The 22,014-nt window shown below is 41.3% G+C and overlaps 1 protein-coding gene across 2 annotated transcripts in view; it reads right to left on the bottom strand.

Moving 5' to 3' along the window:
- kcnip4 (Kv channel interacting protein 4) overlaps positions 1-22,014 on the bottom strand; it is a 39,631-nt gene that overhangs the window by 15,737 nt on the left and 1,880 nt on the right. Inside the window, exon 1 of one of the 2 annotated variants that reach the window (XM_026352809.2) lies at positions 4,934-5,523. The exons of the other annotated variant lie outside the window; for it this stretch is intronic. Within the exon in view, the coding sequence (XP_026208594.1) occupies positions 4,934-5,045 (112 nt within the window). The 5' untranslated portion in view covers positions 5,046-5,523. Of the gene's footprint in view, positions 1-4,933; positions 5,524-22,014 lie in introns of those variants that run through there. 2 annotated transcript variants of the gene reach the window in all.

Below are 22,014 nucleotides of genomic sequence, written 5' to 3'. Positions count from 1 at the left end.
TGAATTTTGTGGATCGTTTGTGCATCCATTTCCTTTTAGTTGATTATCTTTGAGCATTTAGAAAAGGACATTTCATGAGCAGACTATCTTTGATCAGTTTTCCATCCAGGCTTTACAGCTGATGCTGTATGACGTCCCATCAGGCTTATCCCTGTGCAGCAGATAGTTGCAAGTGTACTGCAGAACTCGCTGGTAATGATATTGGTTCACACGGGCACAAGTCAGCACTTTCTAACCTCGTGTTCCAGTACCCTTTTAAAGTACTGCAGTACGCAGGCTATTCCTACCTTCAGACACACTCTGTCTTCAGTCAGCGCAAACAATGAATGAACTGTGGAAGTTTGGGGTAGAGTTAGAAACAAAGAGTTGAGATCTTGAGACTCCAAAACATCAATGTGGGCCGAGAGGGCGTCTCTTTTTGCGACTTCACAAAAGAGACACTGAAACAAAAGTTTTCTTTATTGAATCTATGGAAATTAGAGGGGAGTTAAAAATCCTGACTACATTGAATGCATCTGGAAACAAAGCACAAGGGTTTATTAGTTATATTTCTGGCAAAGGAAATACTGAATATTGCATGAGAGCCTCTGTCCTTGGGATAATTGTGGAAAAATATTGTTGCTTAATCCACGTGGTAACATGATTATTCATTTTGTTGGCTAATTAAAGTCATGAACATGATACCGGCTGCATAGCCTTGATTGAAAACTAAATGCCACATGTGCAGTTTTGAAGCTCTAGAGATTGTTAGTTTATGAAAGACTTTTTCTCTGTTTATAACAACACTTAACCTTAAGCAATGCATTCTTTTTCTTCCTTTAATTAGACTTTCACAATCTGCAGAGTGAAGCACTGCTTTGTGAGATCTGAATTAATGAATATCAGAAAAGCCAAGCGAACGTCTTCACATTTAATAACATCTGAGGATTACACAAGCTGGTGCTTTAGCAACACTGCACATTATACTGCATCCCATTACTGCCAGTGCAATTTAATTAAATACATCTTTTTGAATACCCTCTTCCACAGGAAGCTTCTAAGCACAGCAATCATCCATGTCAGATCTTTGGCTCAGACCCATCTGTCATCCTCCTTATATCAAAATGTATTATCTGTGATGTTTTCATCTCAACTGATTGCTTGATTGATACTCGCCCTTGCTTCCCTGACTCAAATTGACAGGCCGAATGCTCTTACTTTAAAATAAGCTCATCCGCCGTGCCCTCCTTCCCTCTAAAGACACCAGATGGATCCATAACTTGGGATGCTCAGGCAAAGGTTAAGTCAATCATGTCACTGCTCTAAATAGGCATCTTGGAAAAAAGCCAAAGGGTAATTGCCCCAGTTGATTGTTGTCCTTTTAAATGGATTGGTAAGTGGATGGACAATTACTGTTTGCAGGAGAGCTGCCGGCAAAATATCTCACACCTCACTACCTGCGACTGAGTCATTGTTTCCACCTTTTTGAATCCTACTTTGCCCCCTTGAGTAATAACACTATTAATTTCCATGATGGACGTTATGAGATAGATTCAAACGGACTGATTTTAAATGGCATCATCTGAAATAATGACAAAGATGCTAAGCACTTCTGCTGACTCAACGTTGGTGATGGATGTGTGACTCGACACAGACAACAAGCTCATAAAGATGCAGTCAAGTTTATACCAATCCCCATGAAACAGTGGGCGTCCCGTGAACGTTCCCGGCTTGAAAAAACGCCGAGCTTCGGATCCTAAAACACAGATGTGATTCTCATGCTGTAAGTCGGCTCTACTCCCACATGACGTGATTATCAATGACAGGCATGTCAGGGCGGCTAGAACGCAAATAAATGCCACCACGCAGCAGCAGAAAGGTCATTCATAATTCAGAACAATTCAATAGGCTTTTTATTGTGTTCAAAACTGTGCGATTCAGATCAATTTCACTTCATCACGTTACACCAGTGATGGCAGTGCCACAGGACGCTTGACAATTTATTCTGGTGAAGACTTGAGGTAAGAACATCTAACCTATCTATTGCTTCACAACACGTTTTGTGGCTCAACTCGGGCCCCCGTGCACCAATTAGCTCAGCCGACACCTCCAGGACACTTTCCAGTAAGTGTAAACAGACAGTCGGCAGCAAATGTTGCTCCTTGGTGCGAACACAAACTCTCTGTTGCTAGAGCATAAAACCGCATCAAGGACCCAGAGAACACAACAGCCTTGTTACATGGATTCGCCTGCTAGGACACTTTCTGCTCTATTGCCAGATAATAAACAATGGGTCCCACGTCCCATCCCTGTTGGGGTACTATGTACTCGTGAGCGTGTTTGTGGGCATGTGTGATTGAGGAGGTTTGGGGTTGGGGATATTGAGGCATATGGCTGAACCGCAGAATTATTTATCATTGTGTGACACACTGATTAGTCTGTGCCCTAGGAGGCTTTGCTCAGCACTTTGCAGAAATGAAGTTGTACGTGTGCATGTTTGCGTGAAAAGCGTCTGTGTGCATGTGACAAACAGAAATATATTCCTAACTATTCCGCAATGCATCAAAACAAATCTGACTAGAAAGTGCGAAAGTCCAAATTTCTATTAATTGATTACTGATAAGATGAGCCTTTAGTCATCTGCAGTGAAATTTCAATACTAGCCTTGGGATAGTTAGCAACAATACATGCACGGATCATTGCATCTCCATTCCTATTTAAACTGAAAGCAGCTACTGTATCGCTAGTCACCAGGCCTCTCTCTTATATTCTAAGTAAAATGCTTGGGCACTGCCTGATGCAATGATCTTGTTATATTTTGCCAACACAGAGTAAAGCCAGTGGCAGTGCGAGGCTGTTTCCAGAACTGAAGCCTGTGTGATCTGTGCACTAGAAGTGATCAGAGTAGAAAGGGCAATGCGGTCTGCTACGATTTGATCCTTACCAAGCTTACTGTTTCTTTTCTTTCTGCCAGCTGACGCTACAGTAAAGTGTGGCGCCGCGCTCTCAGCTCACATTTCCTTCCGCAATTAGGAGGTTTACCACTTCAAATTTGCAGCCCAGCTGAGAAAGTCTCTCAGCATTTACCACACAGAGGCTTTTAATGCAAGACCTTTATCCCACGGATGCCCCAGTGGAGCTGCTCAGGTGGCCGGCAGTAGAAGGATGTGATCGCACTGGGCAGCTCCCAGCTGTGAACACGTCTCACTGTATGAATGTGAAGCAGAGCGTGCATACTCCGATACACACTTTCCCTGGAGGTTTTATAAAAATAAAAAATGTTAAAAAAAACAACAACAACAACAAAAAACCCTTTTAGTTATCACAGAAGGTAACAGCTGTAAAATAGATATAAAAATGTATAGACAAGTAACCTTGTCTATACAAGGTGAAGTTACTACATACAAAAAAACAGTCAATGTTGTAAAGTGTTGGTCGGTCAAAACAAGCAACACAATCTGATCTACAACACAAATGAAGAAGCTTCCACTACCTGTGGATCCTACACGTGCACAATGGTGAGGACGATTCTTCTTTACAGAACTGCTTCAGCTCACACTCCGGGTGTAGATCTGCTGAGGTCACACCCTAACCCTATAACACTAACCCCCAATGTTTCCCCTCACATAAGAAGCTCTTGACTCTTGACTCCAGTTAGGTTTAGTTAATGTCATTAGCCTGGAGATTAACATGTTAACAACCTATAAGTTGCCTAATAAAAAGTCTTGACCTTATTTATAATGCATGAATTCACCAACTTTTTCCATGTGAAGCAATTTTCAGGCTTATTTTCAGCCTCCCTAGTCTCTGCTGTTTGTCCTTCTTCTCCTGAAAATGACTGTATTGACAGCTTGTCAGGTACCACGAGCTCAGATATTCTCTGAGTAATTACACTCTGAGACACCTGTGTCGAATACAGATCACATCAACGGGCTCGACACGGCGCGCGTTGACGTCTGTATCATCTCACCACGGAGAATAATCAATATCGTGTCGCCTGCATTTGAAAATGACGAGCGAGGGGAAAGCAATTTTCAACTCGCCGCTGTTAAGTGAAGCATGTAAGCGGTTACGCTGAGCATGAGGGTCACTGTTCCCCCCCTCGAATGAAAACACCGCTCCCATGTGCTTTTAAAGGAACACAGCCACAGCCAATACACAGACGCTCACACCTCTGCAGTCTTCTGGGGTCAGGTCTGCTTTTTCTCAGCTACACACTATCACACGTTATTTTTTCTGTTTACTTATTGTCTCTGTGAATATGCATGAAGCTTCAGGGAGTTTTGACTGATTATCCTAATTAGAAGATAAGGCGTATTTACTCAACAGCAGTCTGATGGATGAGCTGGTTTCAGCTCACACTGCTTACTATGCTGCTCTACTTTATTTAATGAGACGACTGCAGTAGGTCTAAACTAAACAGTTTATTTAGCTCTGATACATTCTGTGCTTGGTGATCCTTGCTGCTTCCTAAGTAGCCCATGATGGCTCGCCCTCAAATGCACAAGGAGACATGTACACAAGCTGGGATTTTGTTGCATTTTGAGCTGTGACAAACACATAGCACAAACTATGTTCACGAAAACAGAAGATCCGCCTCCATAAATCCAGATTAAATATACTCAGAGGCACAAGTGTCTTTTGCGTCCCAGTTTTCATCTCTAGAAATCCAATCAACTCTTGCCTCTCTAGCTTTACGATCTAAGCTGACACATTTTTCTTACTCAAGATCTGGTCACATCACAAGTTTGCACGACGAAAGTTTAAAAAGAATTCCAGCAACCTAAGAGTAAATAACTCTAATGAGACTAGGGAACTTAAGCTGGATGGGAAATTACTCATACTGCAATAACTACAACGTTACACATCTGTCAGCGAGCATTTTTCAGCACATCTCCAGTTACTCTCCTCATTTCTGTCTCTCTCTACTTCGATGTCTCCATCAGTTTCTTACCCTCTGAGAAGCTGATGAGCCCCAGAATGTGCAGCAGCTTGATTGAAGCGAACACCAGCACCACTATGCCCACCGTCTGCAGCCCCTCTGTCTCCCAGATTGCACTCAGCATTGCTCCACCCTCAGCCCACTCCGCGCCACCATATCCCGTCCCGAACCCGGAGCCCGAGCCAGCCTCCTCGCCCTCAGGACCACTGCCAGGACCAGGACCAGCACTGCCACCTGGCCCCGCACTCCAGTTCCCCTGCGCCCACTCCAGCTCTACGCCGGCCCACACGCAAGGGCCGGGCGCCTCCTGGCACCCGCCTACTGCCTGCTTGCTCCCTAAATCCAGTCTGGGTAAGGTTAGGGTGGGATGGGGTCAAGAGTCATTAAGGGTCTCTCTGATCTTGAGGGATCACTGAGAATTCAGAAAAGCGGACTCAAAAAGAAATAAAGTCCAAGCATGCTGATCTGGACGCCTCCTTTTCCTTTTTCTTTCCTCTCCTCGCAAATGAGGAGACATGTGAGAGCAGCGGAAAAAAGAAAGGAGAGCAAACTCTGCTCTTCTCTGACAGTTTGCGCCTCCCGCTTGTTCTTTCAGGAGCTCCGGCTGCCTCGCTGCAAAGTAAAGGGAGGGCAGATGAGAGGGAGTGGATAAGAGTGAGGGAGTGTGGAGGGAGGGGAGATGAGACAGGAGGAGAGGGGAGGCGCGCTACCGGAAGATACACAACCTCTCATGAGCTATACATGTTCACATTAAGTTCAAACACATACAACCCACATAGTGGGATGCAAATGGAGCACCGAACGGCAGCACAGAATGTGTCACTGAATTTTAATTTGTTTGTCACTTCTGAGTTATGAGTGTGTGACACTACTATTGTACAGTCGCATCATTAAATTATGAAAATGGAAATATTATCCAGGCTATAGGAAGAAATGAAGATGCAGATGATGAAGGGGGAAAAGACCAGGGAGGGATAATTCCACCCATAAAAGCAGGAAGGGAGGAAAAAAACACTACACAACTCTCATTGTGATTTCTTTTAATCACACACAGACAAAACAAACTGCTCAACAGGCTTTTTGGAAACCTCCCACGGTTATGACGGAGCTGCCTTACTGCACACATAAAGGAAGAATAAACAAAATCTTCACCTTTTGAGGTTTTCAAAGCTGAATGTAGAAGAGTTCAATGAGGTCAGCACGTCATCAAGGGTCTTTACATGCTCTGATGTCAGAGTTTTGGACGTGAGGGGGGAAATAGTTGATCACACCACTTCATTAAATGCAATAACTTTTCTTCTTTTCTCATGTGTGTATGTGTGTGTGTGTGTGAGAGAGAGAGTGTGACGTTGATTCATGTGGCAAATCAGTGAAGACACCACCATCTACTGGCCCTGCGTATACTGTCATCATCACTATCGCCCATCACTGGAAGAATCATTTATTTAAATACCAAAGTAACAAACTAAATAAACAAACTTCACTTAAACATACTGCACATGTATTTGATAAATTCATGACATAACTAATTAGACCCAATTTCACTAAACTCATGCCTCAGATGCACAAAAACAAGAACCAGAGATTTCCTTTATTGCAACTCGAAGCAGCAGAAATACCAACTGCACTCAAAATTGCACGTGATTTAACTCCCTGAACACACTCTCAGTACAAACAAAAACACAATTTAAAGCACATCAGTTTCTTTAATTCATTTGCAAGTCTAAACAGAGTTGTTTTTCTTCCTCCAACAGACTATTTTGAGTCCCAGAAATAAAAGTCTGTTGTACATTTCCCGCCTTTATTCCATCTATACTGACCATCTATCACTGGTGTGAATGCACAAAGCCACTTTATTATTTTAGTGCTGTGAGAGGAAAAAGTGACCAGCCACTTACTCTATGTGCCTGGTGATAAATGTTCAATAAATAGCAGCAGCTTATTCCAGAGATGGAAAACCCTCACTCTCTCAATAACACAGACTGGAACTGGATTCTGCTTAATTATGCATGTATAAATTAGCAGAATACTGTTTGAAAAAGATAATAATATTCTGCAGACACGTCCTAACCTGTGTGAGGAGTCACTGATATCCATAGTCCATGGTATCCATAGTAAGTGAGAAACAAAATGACTGCACGGATCACTGGAAAACATTGTATGAGAAGTGATGACAGCAAAAAAAAAACAAAAAAAACACATTATTAAATAACATAAGAGTGATGTATGCTTTCTGAGTGGAAAAATGGCTTATTAGCATGCCCCAGATCTTTTCAGTCACCACTCTGAGTGGCCTCTCTACTTATATTGATCCACATTAGCCTAAAGATTATAATTACACAAGTGATATCAGCCAAGAAAACATGACTCTGACATTTTGTATGAAGTTGTCCAAGCTGCAGGTGAGTGGATAAATACAAAAACATTTGAGGTGCTAAACTCGGATTTTAGATTAAGATTAATAAGTGCAAGTAATTGCTTTGGTTCATTTCAGGCACCAAACATCAAGCAAGTTAGGAACTAGCTTTTGAACAAAGTGGAGCATTGAGGAGCTAAAGAGAATAAATACGAGCGATAGGTAACCTCTAAATTAATGATTAATATTAAAATTTTCTGTTCTCTCTCAAAAACAGCCACGATGCTAAGCAGACTGTGACTGTGTTGTAGCTCAGTTGATGCAGCAGTCAGGTACAGTGTGGAGTACTGAATGTAACCTAACTGTTGCATGCTTCAGTGTCACCTGGGCTACAACACGCATCTCACAGCAGCTCTGCACACAATATGTGGTGAAGCCACGTGCACAGTGGCCTGGGGAAGCGTCACATCACAGAGCCTCAGGCCTTCCTCTGCCACGGTCTGTCTGTATACAAATGATCCCCGGTTATTAAAAGATGTAGGGAAGATCAAAACCAGCTCAGAGATACTGCATCCAATGAGAGCGGAGTGTGAGACGTATGAGAGAGAAGAAAAAAAAAAAAAAAAGATTGAAGAGGGTTTTTTGTGCCAAGTCTCATCCATCCAACTACCAGAGGAGCTGTGATATTACGCCCCACATGTTGCTCCATTAATGTCACACTTATCTTGTACAATCACCACTCTAACGCTGTTACATCACAACCCATCTGACACATGGTGAACCTGTTATGAACCAGACCAAGGTTGGTTTAGAGGCCGATCGTCTTCTACAAATGTTAACTACAGTTGCCTGTCACTCTGTGGAACGCTGTGAACTGTAGACAAGACAAATAACCTTAATAACATTAAGATTGAAGCTAAAATCTGAAAAAACTAAACGCAGCACAGACTCAATTATTGCTGATGGCTGTCGTAAGACTGGAAATCTGCGTCTGTGCAGTGTTGAAAGGAGTTTAATTGCATCAGTGTACTAATATTTCTGTTTTACATGAGCGATCACTGCGAAAAAAAAGTCTTCAGATCAATGTTAAGTAAAAAAATGAACTACTGAATGGATCCGAATTTCACAAAACACATTCAGTCGTTTGATGACAGCTCACAAAAAGCTCCCACGGAGACCTCAGCCTCTGTTGGATGGCATCTCTAACCGATCCCAGTCTGAAATGTCAAGTTGCACAGAGGTCTGCTGCGTTGCCATCTCTTGTAGTCCACATTCCTTATCTGTGTAATGAACAGGATAAGTCTGAGCGACAAGCCCGCAGCCTTTTTTGTGTTCATCTTCCTCTGTTTGGCTGATAAGACACTGATCTCGGGAAAGATTACGTCACATATTTTTTCCTTTCACTCATCGCTGCCACCTGTCTGGCCACTTTCCATCCTGAGAATTCACAAGGGGGGGATCTTATCGCTTCTTGTCCTGGCGGAGTGGACGCAGAGGACGCAGCCAGCTGCAGAGGTCAATGAGTCAGTCTCGCAAGCCGTGGGGGCGTTAAATATATGTAATACATACTGAGAAGGCAAAACAAGCTGAAACCATTGTCTTTCTACGCTGCATTTAATGAGGGCGCTTAAATGATTTCCTTCCAACACCTTTGGACTATTAAGTAAACAGTGCCGGGCAGTAACTTGTGATAAAATTAAACTAATCACCATAGATGCAGGTGTCTTCTCCTGTGAATGTAAATTTTTTTTTTTTTCCAAAGTAGCGACAACATTCGATTACCAAACACCACCCCGAGAACACAATTTTCATTAAGTATCCGACTAGTGTTATCTTTCTTGAGTGAAAGTACGGGACCGAGAGAACAGGGGCTGTAACCGTCATCAATCAGAGCCACGCTGATCGGCGGACGGGCAAAGAGGTGACGATGAGAATGTACCACTGTTTACAGATCGGTTTAGGGTACAAGTGGGAGATATAAGTAGACAACACCTGCAGTGATTTGCTCAGGCATGCAAAGAGGCATTAGTGTTTGCTTTGTGTTTTCCAAGGCACATTGAAATGAGGCTGTCATATTTACTGAAGCGGCGCCCGTGAAGGGGAAGGCAATTATGAGCTGTGAACCGGGGCAACCCTCAGCGAAGCAGCACGCTAAGTCAACCATGAAGCGCCGAGGGGTGACTCGGATACAGGGGACTTAGTTTGTGGACTCCAGAAATGAACCTGCCAAATCTGTGTGTGTGTGTAGTGTAGGTATGCATTTGGGGACCTTATCAACTTTCAACCCATCAGCTCTACAAACCCCATTTACATAAAAGTGGGGACTTTTTCAAAAATGCACTAAAAACTCAAATGTGTGATTGTGACCAACTTTATTATACTTATTTCAAGTTTGATGCCTGCAACTCATTTAAAAAAAAGACCACAATGTTGGGACAGAGGCTTGTTTACCCCTGTATTACATCACCCTTCCCTTTAATTACACTTTTTAATCATTTGGGCACATTTCCAAGTGGGATGTTTGCCCATTCCTGCAGGATGAGGATGAATGGTAAATACACAAGTTCACCCTCTCTGTACTGACCATTTTTCTAGTTTATTTGCAAAGTTACAAATGTGTCCTGTTTACAAGCAGTGACACACTTTGGGGTGTAGACTTAAAATTCAGTCTAATCCAAACTGGGCTTTCAAACCAAATGTGTAAACATGACATTAGGCCTGGTAAAATTCACCTTTTTGTCAGTGTAGAGGAAATTTCGTCTGACAATGTATCATTAATGTCAGTATTTAAGTGCTTTTTATTAAATTATTACATTTAAAAAACCTATATTGAAGGCCTCCTATATGCCTTATCTTAAGAAAAGTTAACCTCCCTAAGTCAAAGCTGTTTATTTTCACAAGACACGCCAGCCTGTCTCTTATAGGCGCTAGATCGTATCAACATTGCAATTCATTCTAGATGATTAGTTGTAGTGTAATAGGAAGGAGTCAATGGCATTGTGTGAAACTGGACAGTACCACAACCCTCAGGGCGGTGTGCTGGAGCTGATAACATTGACCTGCTTCTCCGTCTGTCTTGGCCATATTCACTGTGGTGCGGGTCTCCGTCAGCTCAATGGCGACAACACACAGACTCGAGAAAAAGAGGACACGGGTGATCTGTGCTCCGCCACCTTGTCATGTGATTTATGGTGCGCTACCCTTCAGCAGCGGAGTGCCAGTCAAAGCGAGCTTACAGTGCAAAGGTTGACGGACACTACGCATTAGCAGGAACAGAAAGAGCGACGAGAAGACAAGGCGGGGCATTACAATGGCAGACGGCTGGAGCCACTGTCCGGGAGGATGAGATACGACGGGCATAGTTCATCAGCGAGGAAGGGATGCAGAGAGAAAATCAATACAGCTGGTTATTTCTTAAATAAATCGCAAATGTGAAATTGTTACAGCAGCATGTGACAGGCAAAGGGCTTCGGTGTGGTCCACATGAGAACAATGGAAACATGAGGAGAACTGTGTTTGTGTGCTATAATTCATCTTTTTTCTTTATTGTTTCATAATGCACAATTAGAAAAGAAAGACTTCCACCCTTCAAGCTGGGATTGGAAATTATAAAGATTAAGCAGACAGTGATAACTATTACAAGCAAAGCAGTGTTCCTGAGGCAACATTTGGCCTAGGTGTAGCTCTCCAGTGATGAAATATTCTGGTATTCAACAACATATCATTCCTAGTTAATTGCGTAGAGACATCCCTTACCATAACAGCCTTAAACGAGGGGAAATGGTTTATCGGAGCTGTTCGGTTCACAGATCCGTGAAGTGGATCAGACATCACTTAGCAGCAAGAGCAGCCACTGGAATAAAGTTTGGGCTTTAATGACCCTAAAGACAAAGACGGGGAATTAAAACTAAATCACGCACGGTAAGTTTAGTCAAGTGAGCTCAATAAAATGTATTAAGTCCTGTGGTACACAATGGAAATGGCATAGTGATAGGACGGTAACACAATTAAACACAGTTAACCCTTTCTAAACATAATCTGTAATGACCATACAGAGCCCACTGTTTAATAGCAGCAGGCTCTAGTTCAGTTACACCTTGCAACAATAAATAGCACCATATTTTGTGTGTGTGTGGGGTACACAATCAGGCTCAGTGTTATATTAGGAAGTGACAAAAAGATGTGTGAGAATTTTGCACAAATGCAGGAACTGAGAGAACAACAACAACAACAACAACAAAGTTCACTTGCTCTGTGTTTTCCATGAGCTCATCCTTCAGTCGTAAAACATGATCTGAACGAATGACCCAATCCCTTTCTGCGATTAAAACAGCTCAAGGGGAAAGACGCAGGACTTTTGGAGAGCATTTCTAGCAGAAATGCGAATAATCTAAACAATTTAAATCCAAATGTTCATTGGAGCAGGAGAGAAGAGGCCTAATATCAACTCTTCTAGCGTTCACAACTCTGTGTAAACTGTGTGAGGGTCTGGTTGAGGAGCCTGGAGGCTGTTGGTTTGTTTATTAGCTTAGTGGCGAGTAACTGCCCGGGCTCCAGAATCAACAGCTACTATAAAAAGCTTCACCTCAGGTGATCCTTAATCAAGCTCGAAAACAACGCGCCCTTTTTTATAAGCGTGCCCGGAGACGGAGCCTTTAAAACAAATTACGGCACTGTACATGCTAATTCTGGGAATCCGTCACTGGTCGCTCTCTTATCATTGCTGTGATTGATGATGGAGTAAAGCAGCTGCCTGGGGAAACACCACTAACAGCGTTTAATTCAGTGGAAACTGTGAGGCAATAACAATACACCAGTATTACCTGTCTGAGACTCCAGGCTATTATCAAAAATGATAATAAATTGCACCGTTTTAAAGGTTTATTCAGTGAATAATGCTCGACTAATTTGTTTCGAATGAAAAAACAAAACAAAACAAACAAATGGTAACATGAATGGAAATTATAGTGCGAATATTAAAAAAGAGACAGCAGTGTTTTATTTCTACATCAAGAGATGAATGATCACACCTTCACAAGCAGGAGCAGTGCCAAGGTTTCTCCAATCTATTCAACCTTTACTGTGTGGAAGAGACAAAACTAAGGAGACATTTAGTCCTGCTGTAATTATGCATAGTTCTGTTTGAAACACATTTCGAGATTTGTTGTTTATTTATTATTTGTAACCTCATGACAACTTCTGTAAAGGTTAACAATTAACTTCTGCTCAATGTTTTACAAGGTTAGAACAGTTGTTATTATGTCTATTATTGTTACTTAAGGTGCTAGTTGAGTAAATCTAACTAGGAACACCGACGGATAATTAGATTTGTTGTTTGAACTGCATGAGATTAAAGCTTTTAGTAATTTCCAGAGTGAGGGAAAACTCCACTTATAATACTTCTTTTCTCTTATCAGTTGTACACTACCCAACCAAAAAAAAAGTCACACACTAATATTTTGTTGGACCGCCTTATGCCACGCATTCAATCCTGACATTGTCATCTTGGAAATTGTCCATGCCATCATGGAAGAAAAAAAATCCAATGATCTAATAACCTGGTCATTCAGTTCATTCAGGTAGTCAGCTGAGCTCATTCTTTGGACACATAATGTTGCTAAACCTAGACCTGACCACCTGCAGCAGCCCCAGATCATAGCACTGCCTCCACTAGGCTTTAAGGGTGCATGACTTCACCTGTCTTTTTTCTTACCCTGATGCTCCCATCACTCTGTAACAGAGTAAATCTGGACTCATCAGATCACATGAGCTTCTTCTATTGGACAGTTCTTAACCCAGTTTAAGTAGTTTCAACAATCTCTTTGCTTAATTCATGCCAATAATTTGACCCTTGTGAAACATATTTTCTATGACCACAGGATATGTCTTTAGACATGCTTTTTTAAGAGTTACTCACTGCATCAGAGCAACTTGTTGCCAGCTGTAAAATAATCATCCATGCTTTAATTATCCAATTACCTATTTGCTCAGTTAAATCCAGGTAGAGACTTTCTTTTTGGATGGGCAGTGTACATCACCCTATACCCTGGTTGGTTGAGGCTTTAGTTCCCTCTGCTGGCACATCTGCTTACTTTCACATCACTGGCAATGGGCCAGTGTTTAGTTCTACACTATATCCATACATTGGTAAACAGACAGCACTATTACTGACAAAATTATAATGAGGGTTTTCATCATAGCAAATTAAAAAAATTAGATTCTTTAGCTCAAACAAAAGTTATGATGTTTTAATGACTCCGACAGTCTGTTCATGCTGGTATGTTTGTACAAATCATTTTTGGTGTTATGAAGAAAATGCTTCTGGCTTCGTGTTTCTTTTTATGTTCTCTGCTACACTAAACTAAAATGTTGTTTTATTATGCACGCAAGTGACAGAACCTAACAAGATGTAGAAAAAAAAAAAACATCAACAAAACACATCTAAAAGCCACGTCACGGCAGCTGGTATGCCAAAGAAAAAAAAACCCCTTCATGTGATTCATGTGATGTAAACACTCTCTTAGCAAATATTATCGTGATGTAAACACATTTTTAGTCTACTGTGCTTTCGCACTGACAAGTATTCCTGGTCCCACCATCAATCCAAGCCACAGATGTTTGCTCGGTCTCCGTTTGTTCATTTACTGTTCCCCACTTAACAACAGAAAAGCATTTGCAGTGTGTAATTACAGCATTATGTCACAACAACATACTTAACCCTGCTGAAGAAACGGACATAAACACAGACTATTAAGCTTGTATAGTCAAACCATTAAACAAAAACCCAGATAAGACTGTAGCTCCTTAAACACTGGATGCTGGATATGTGTTTTTTTCACTTTACAAACTTTACACTGCACTCGTCAGCTGCCACATCCCTGTGTGACGGTGGCATGCCACTGTCACTCACTGTCACGCCACTAAAGAGAGGCACAGAGACTGAGAAGAGCCATTTGCGTCCGGCTGTGTTGCAAGTCTATTTTTAAACACCAAGCCACTAAGTGGGAGAGCACCACAGAGTAATACACAGCTCCACAAATTTCTGTTTCACCTTTTTATTTTGTATCTTAAGGTGAATTTTAAAACCAAGTGGTTATTTTAAAAAGCACTTGACACACTCCTTTATCAAATACTCATGTTTAATCAACATGGTTTTCATAATGAACTGACACAAAGCTGATTTAAATATACGCAGAAATAAATGCTAGACATCAATCATCAACTTCAGTGTACTGAAACGAAAAGATTTTCCTTCATATTAGTCGTTTGATTGATTTTGGGGGGGTTTGTAAATCATTTGTATCTGTTGAACTATATTTAAAGCATTATTTTTTTCACAAGCATGATAAGACATTTTCTATGTTCTATTATTTCCTGAAGAGTTCAGGACTTGTTACCAAGACGGTGAAATAGCGTAAGGCAATTTAAGAAAAAAAAAAGAACCTCATCCACAGTGAATGCATGTGTGTCAGGTTGTCACACAAACAGGGATTTATAATTGATAGATGATGGGATTCCAGTCCCACAAATTAGCATTTTTATTCCTTGCTAGTTGGAGTAAATTTTGCTTGTTTGTTTGCTTGTCTCAGCCCAGCCATAAGGCAAACAGCTTGGCAGCCTGTACAGTAAGTATAGCCTATAAATAACAGGTGGTCTTGTGCACCAGAGAGACCCAACTTCTGAATATTAGATTCACACTTTCGTGGGCAAGAATCAGTGTGGCACCTTGACAGATCTCCAGTGGGCGCGGGTTCAACCATTGTTCTCTGCTGAGCCACACAGAAAAGAAAGTGAAGTTTAATCGCAGAGGAGAAGCCGTATTTCATGTTTAACTGCAATCAATAGGCAGCAAATCACCACACTGGAGCCTGAGAATGGTTCAACTTTCTGCCAACTTTCTAAAACTAAAACTTCTGCTTCGGTTTTTCCTTTACATCCAACTCATTAGCACTCCATTTCAAATAGAGACTTCCCTAAAGGGCATTACACCATTTCATTTTGATTCCTACCTAACCATAGAAAAAGAGAAATGTCATCTTGGAAAGCTCCCAGTGCTGAAGGTTCAAGCTGCTGCAGAATCGTGTTCAGTTCTCGACTGTCTCACTCTCATTTCGGTAAACAAGTTAGCCGACCCACAGATGATGCATGCATTCATATCCAAACTGTTTTCATTCAAATTGAATAAAGTAAATCAAACTGAAGCATCACGATACGTCAGAGACCGTTGGATGCTCAAAATGATGCAGCAAAAAGCTGAAAACATAGGATTAAAAGAATGTCACGTTTCAATATTTGACCATATGTGTAGCGCATGACTCATAACTGTGGAGCCAATTAGCAGCAAAGTCAGGTGAGTCATGCAGATAAGTAAAGTATTAAATTAAACTAGATTCCAGAGCAGATGCAGAGGCTGCTGCACACTTTGATGAATGACAGACTGAAAGTTGGGACTAACTCGTGATATGAACAACATACAGCAACAGGTCAAAATGGTCTGTGCAGTCTGCAGGCAAAGCACGTCAGTGCAGTCAGTCGAAAATACCGTTGCAGCTGGATTTAATTTGAAAGGTCATACCTCCACTATAGATGCTCAGACAAACTCTCAGCTAGTACACAGTTTCAGCAAAGTGCATGCTTTTAGACTCAACAAGTAGTCGATTGGTATCCAAAAAAAGAAAAAGAGAAGAAAAGGCACCTTTTCTAAACACGAAAGGAGTTTGACGTCTGCTTACCGTCATAGCCGGCTTCTAACAAACCGAACTGCTCCAGCACCTTAACAAAGAGGACCACAACCACCAGCACAGCAATCATTTCCAGTCCCTCCAAGTTCATAGTGAACATGTCGCACAGGTCACAGGCTGCCCATGGCCAAAGACGCAGAGCTGAGGGTACAGCGCTGTCTGCAGGCCATTTAACTCCACTTAAGAGCCCCGCATCTCTGTCTCTGATGAGAGACCGGCACAAGTCGGAGAGGGAGGGAAGGGAAAGGGGAGAACAAGTGTGTGCAAGAGAAAGGAAGGAGGAGGAGGGGGGGGGACGGAGAGGCGAGGATAGAAGAGGGGGCGTGAGGCGAGAATGGAAAACAGAGGCAAAGAGACAAGAAGGGACAGGAGGGATGAACCTGGATACAGTGACGGGTAATAGACAGAATCTCAGATAGATAGTGAGAGTGATGCACCAGCTGCTGTGGGATACGGAGGACTGATCGGATTTGAGTGAACAGATGCCAACATTTGTGTTTTCTTTTTTCCCCCTCATAGCTGACAATTATTACTCACCAACATAATACCTGATGCACTCACACATTCTTCTGTGTGTACGGCTTGCAGGCTAAATTTGAATTTCTAAAATTAATTGTAACCATAAAACTGTAATAATCATCAATATACACTCCCTAACCCACATTAAAGTGAAAACATGTTTCTAGATTCTGTTTAAAATGTATTAAAATGACTTCTGCATCCTGTTTTCATTTTTACTGAGCTGTGGAAAACTGTCTGGACATAGTTTGAAAAGGTCACAGGAAAAAAAAAACCAAGCCATTCACTTTGTCATCCTGGGTTATTACAGTAAATATAGACTATTTGTAACTTGTCAGTTTTATCTATTTACAATTAAATCTTCAATAATGTGCAAAAGCTGGGGGGGGGGGTTGAGTACGAGGGATTTCTAATGCCTTGAATGGCCTCCTCTAGCGCCACCATGAGGTTGGAATAAAGCAGGCCTAATTTTGAGTGAAAAATGAGTGGACACCTTGCCATGACACTTTTTTACATACAACATATTCATGTTTTCCTTAATACCAATTGTAACAATTAGCTTATTTTTTATAATCAGGTCAAATTTTTATTTAATGCAATACACTGTCTCTACATAACAACTAAATAACCTGTGCTGCACTTCGTGTTTCCTTGCTTTTTGGTAAACATTAGCATGTAACCATTTATTTTTCTTCTTCTATTAAATTCATCAGTATAAAACATAATTTTCTTGTTTTTGTGTGGCAATAAAAAACCATCACGTTAGGCTTTACTCTTGATTACGGGACAGGGGCCACTTGTCCTTGGAAGATAATTATGAAGAGGATTATGAAATACTGTTTTCAGAAAAGTTCGGACAGAGGCATGTTTTCCATTCTTGGTTTTCTTCTTCGTGATGTACCAGACACAGTACAGACTACAGACAGACGCACACACAAAGTCGTAAAAGCTGTTGTGTGATACTCAGAACGAGATCTGGCATGTCCTGGAAAAGATGCTGCCTCTATGGCAATACATTCATCGCATAACATGGTGCCTTGACACACAGGAATGTCCATTGACTAAGAATATATCTGAATATTTCCCACAATTTGAGTTGTATGTTGCAGCAGTAGTACATTGTAGATGACAGATTGCTATAAAATGCTACACTTTTAAAGCGATACATTGCAAACATGACTGTAGTAGCTGCACTGACAGACAAGGTACCTTGCAATTCCCCATATAACCTAAAGATGTGAATAGCCTTTCAGTGTTTCCCACCTTTTCAGTATTTACTCTGTTAAGGTTCTAATAGGGGTTATGACTCACCATCAGTGTAAAAGGTGTAAAAACAGTGTTATAAATAACCCACGTGTGTGACCTCACTATCACCTGGACTTCAGTAAAGCATGACACCTTAAGCAGAATGGATGTAGGAGTTTAGAGTGGAAATCGGGCTGTGTTCAGCAGCAGGAGGCCACAGGCAGGAGAAAGCAAAAAAAGACTACAGCTTCTATCCGATTCTCAAAATGAACAAATAAAAAAAGGAGAAATGTTCATGAGGAGCAATATTCATCACAACCTTGTACCAAAACACAGGGAGATGATGTTTCCAAGACAGCGTTTGCATGCTTATCAAGTAAAAACCACAATGTATTTTATAATTAAAGCTGCCCCACAGATAAGGTCCCTCGTGCAACCTCTCGGGGATGAAACTGATCCCACAATCATCTTCACAGCCCCACGGCTCAAAGGGAATTGTGAGGACAGAGATTTACCATGGAAACAACCTCTGTGTTGTGCATGCTACTGGGCAGATCATTTGTCCTACTATCAGTTGCTTTTCTTTATTTGTGGCAGCTGAGCAAGAGCCAAATATAGCTCCTGAGCCCCAAGAGTGTGTGTGTGTGTGTGTCTACGTAACAGATCAGGCAACTGTGTAGGAAGCTCACAGAGAATAGGGGTTTGTAAAGGTGAAAAGAAGGTGGGATAATGGTCTCAAAGGCAAAAATATAACTAGAGAGAAAAAAAAGTCGTGTTTTAATCTGAAATTGTCATATTTTCCTTTCACTGCACGTGTTTCCACTCAACGCTAACATCAGAACATGACCTGATCTCAGAGAAACTTCCAACATCTGCTCTCCAATCACCTCACAACTTTGCACCGAGTGTAATCATAGCTTGTGGATAATGGTAATGAAAATAATCAACGTTTGTGCGTGTCATCAGCACACAGTATGCCGTATCAGTGTGATTGGTGATGAAGGTAATTGCCAGCGCGGAGAACCGTGGTGTATTAGTAAAAGCTGGGAGCACGCACCGTACTGTAGGGTGCAGGGGACGCACCTGCAAACGGGCACTGCTGCTGCATTAAACAAATCCACAAAAACTCTTAATGATGGTTGTGCTAATGATTTCATCTTCTTAAAGAATGAGGCTAATGATATATTTTTTTAAATTCTTATTAGCAAAAAGCTAAAACCAACAATGACAATAACAATGTTTGTGCTAACAAAAGATTACTCCAGTCCAACCAACATTTACTAGAAACTCCAGTACAGACTTACTTATTTTAAAGTGCAATTTGTGGGCCTGCAGGTAAAACCTCTTAATATAAATGAATAAACCCAATGTAAAGAACAAACAGTTTCCTTACATTAAATTAAGTTACAATTGAATCCCCATCTGTGGACAAGCCCAGCACTGCAATGTGGCATTAAAACAAATTAATGTCTTTCATTTGCTTGTAGAAATTACACAAAAAGGCCACAAGTGGCCTGTAGCCTTCAAACAAATATACTAATTGCAAATGAATGCTATTTAGATTGTGTGAAATCCCCAGTATTGGATTGTGGTATGATGAGTTTGCATTCAGATCTGTTGTGTAAGACATTACCTCGGAGAGAGAACATAATGTAATATAAAGCACTCTCCTACCATCAAATCAAATGATCTCGGTTGTATTATAAAGAGTATTACAGAACATTTATGGTGCTGCTGTAAAAGACAGTGAAAAATGATCACCGTTTGATGGCCAAATGCAACTATATAGACAAACACCGAGTGTGATAAAGACCCACACTGACCTATAAATGATAACACTATAGATTGCAAAATGGAAGGTTTTGCATATTGCGTGAATTTCTGCAGCTACTTGAAACAAATACTCCAGCCGTCTAAAGCAAGTGCATAAAAGTGTCCTTGAAAACAGACACCTGTTAGTTTTGTCTGCTAGAACAGTAAGAAACTTGTTTGATTTTGCTGCCATCAAGTGGTAACAGCAAGAAGCACTGAACCAGGTGGAAGCCATGAACAAATAAGTGGGTCAAAACTGCTCGAGTGCAAATAGAGAGCAGACGGAAACCCATGAACACAGGTGCTCAGGTTTTATACTTCAATATTAGCATTAAAACATTGACAAAGCTTTCCTGCTTTACACAAGTTACTTAATATTATAAATTGTATTTGTTAACTGCATATTTCTTTATTTGTTATTCTTGGTAAAGATATTTTGTAATCAATTACTGATGTAGTTCTGTCTGATTTTTATCTCCCCCTTTCATTAGCTGATGCAGTCTGAATTAGAAATTCTTATGTCTGTCACTAATTTTCCTCCACGGTTGAGACCACTTCTGTGCACCCGCACCGTCTATATGAGCAGCATATCCGTCATTAATCCAGGTCTCAGAGAGCCCTCTTAATACTGGTCACCGTGCACTGCGGGAATGCAGTGATTAATTTCGCAGAGCAAACTGCTGCACTGAATGCAATACCACGGTGAGAAGCCCAAAACAAGCGCACAGTTCAAAAGCCAAGCGGTGCAGCTTCACTTTTCAATTTAAATGCTAATTTAGAGCACTGAAAAACCAGTACAGTATAATGACACAGTGACTTTGAACAGGGCAGAGATTATGTGTTGCTGATAACAAGAAAAAAAGAAACAGATAGGAAGGTGAAAGTCGCTTAATTGAACCGTCCTCATTTCTTCCAGTAAGGGTAGACTTTACATTTGCATATCAGAGGATATTAGTATCTGAAGTCTTCTGAAGTCATATAGCTTAATAGAATCATTGACATTTTCCAAATATTGGGAGACTGGGAGAAAAACTCCTGTTTCATTTTGAGTTTTTCTGCAGTGCAAAACCTTATATCCATCAATACAGCGTTTTAAAATGCAAGACTGGTCTTAGGCTGATAATGCTCTGTGGTCAAAAGCAGTTCACAGTAATTCATACAAGACAATTAAGGGTCTGAACATCACGTACCCTATATTAATGACCACTGAGTCCTTTAAGGACTTCTAATTGGCCGATAGTTAACACTGTGACGGGGTCAACACACTTGAAGCGACAGTGAGATAAAGAGATGTGTGCACACTAAATGTCCTCTTGAATCTCTGTCACATTGTGTTGAACACCCAGCACAGCCGAACACGATGAGTAGCTCTGTGAGAAATGCTGCATGTGACAAACGGGTTGGAAAAATGTAACAAGATCAATTCTAAGTTTCTCGGACAGATGATTGATTTTTACTGTGATTATTACACTAAGAGACGTATTTGACTACACTAACAATACAAAGTGCTGAAGTCTATGGAGTTGACTCCATATTGCTTACATTTACCGTATGATCATCAGGTCTCGGTTTTAAATTTTCACCGGAAAATATCTTGTTTTTAATCTGATCATAGTTTGGCCAAAAGGAAGCATGGTGTTCGGTGGCACGGCTACCCCCAAAAAATGACAGCTGCTATCCCTGTGGTCGGCCAAAGTCTCCACTCAGTTCTGTAAACACCAGAAGGTCTGGAGGGAGATGGGGCCAGCAACAAGAACCATACTGGACATCTCCATCGCCCCTGGTGTTAATGTCACAAGGAAATAACAAGAAAAACACGCTGGTTGTGTTTCACAACTCAGTTTATATCATTAGTTTAGCTTGGTAACAGCAGAGCTTATATGAGACACTGTTAAATCTTTGTTGAACACATTTCTGCGCGTTTTCATCCTCTTTTCAGTGACTGAAAGGCACCAAACACAGCACCAGCATTAATTTACCAGTTGGGCGCCTGAGTCATAGTTAGTGTTTTGCTGTTTCCTTTAGAGCAGCTCTACTTCTGAGTGTTCCTCTTCCACTCCTACACAAACTCTACTCGGTTCCCAAACGACACAAACAAGGCAAGACATTTAAAATAATAATGGCAGAAAGCACAACAAGGCCAAACACATCAGCGAGTACCACCGTAATGACACTGGCACAGCTCTTGTCCATGGGCCATTAGAAACACTGTGGCAACGCTCAATGCCAGACTAGGCGAGATGAAAAGGAGTTGGAGGGCAAAGTTCCTACGGGTACTCGTTGGACCATCATCTTTTGTCATGTAGATGAGTGCAGCGATGAGCACTAACAGAAAGCATTTGAGTGGGTAGTGAAGTAGCACTGAGGTCTCTAATATTGTGCATGTTTAACCATTTACAAAATTAATTAGTACCTTACAC

Source organism: Anabas testudineus, chromosome 18 (genome assembly GCF_900324465.2).
Source record: "Anabas testudineus chromosome 18, fAnaTes1.2, whole genome shotgun sequence".
In the NCBI taxonomy this organism is placed as follows: Eukaryota; Metazoa; Chordata; class Actinopteri; order Anabantiformes; family Anabantidae; genus Anabas; species Anabas testudineus.
The sequence above is the reverse complement of the archived record's forward strand: the minus strand, read 5'-3'. Positions and strand labels throughout refer to the sequence as shown.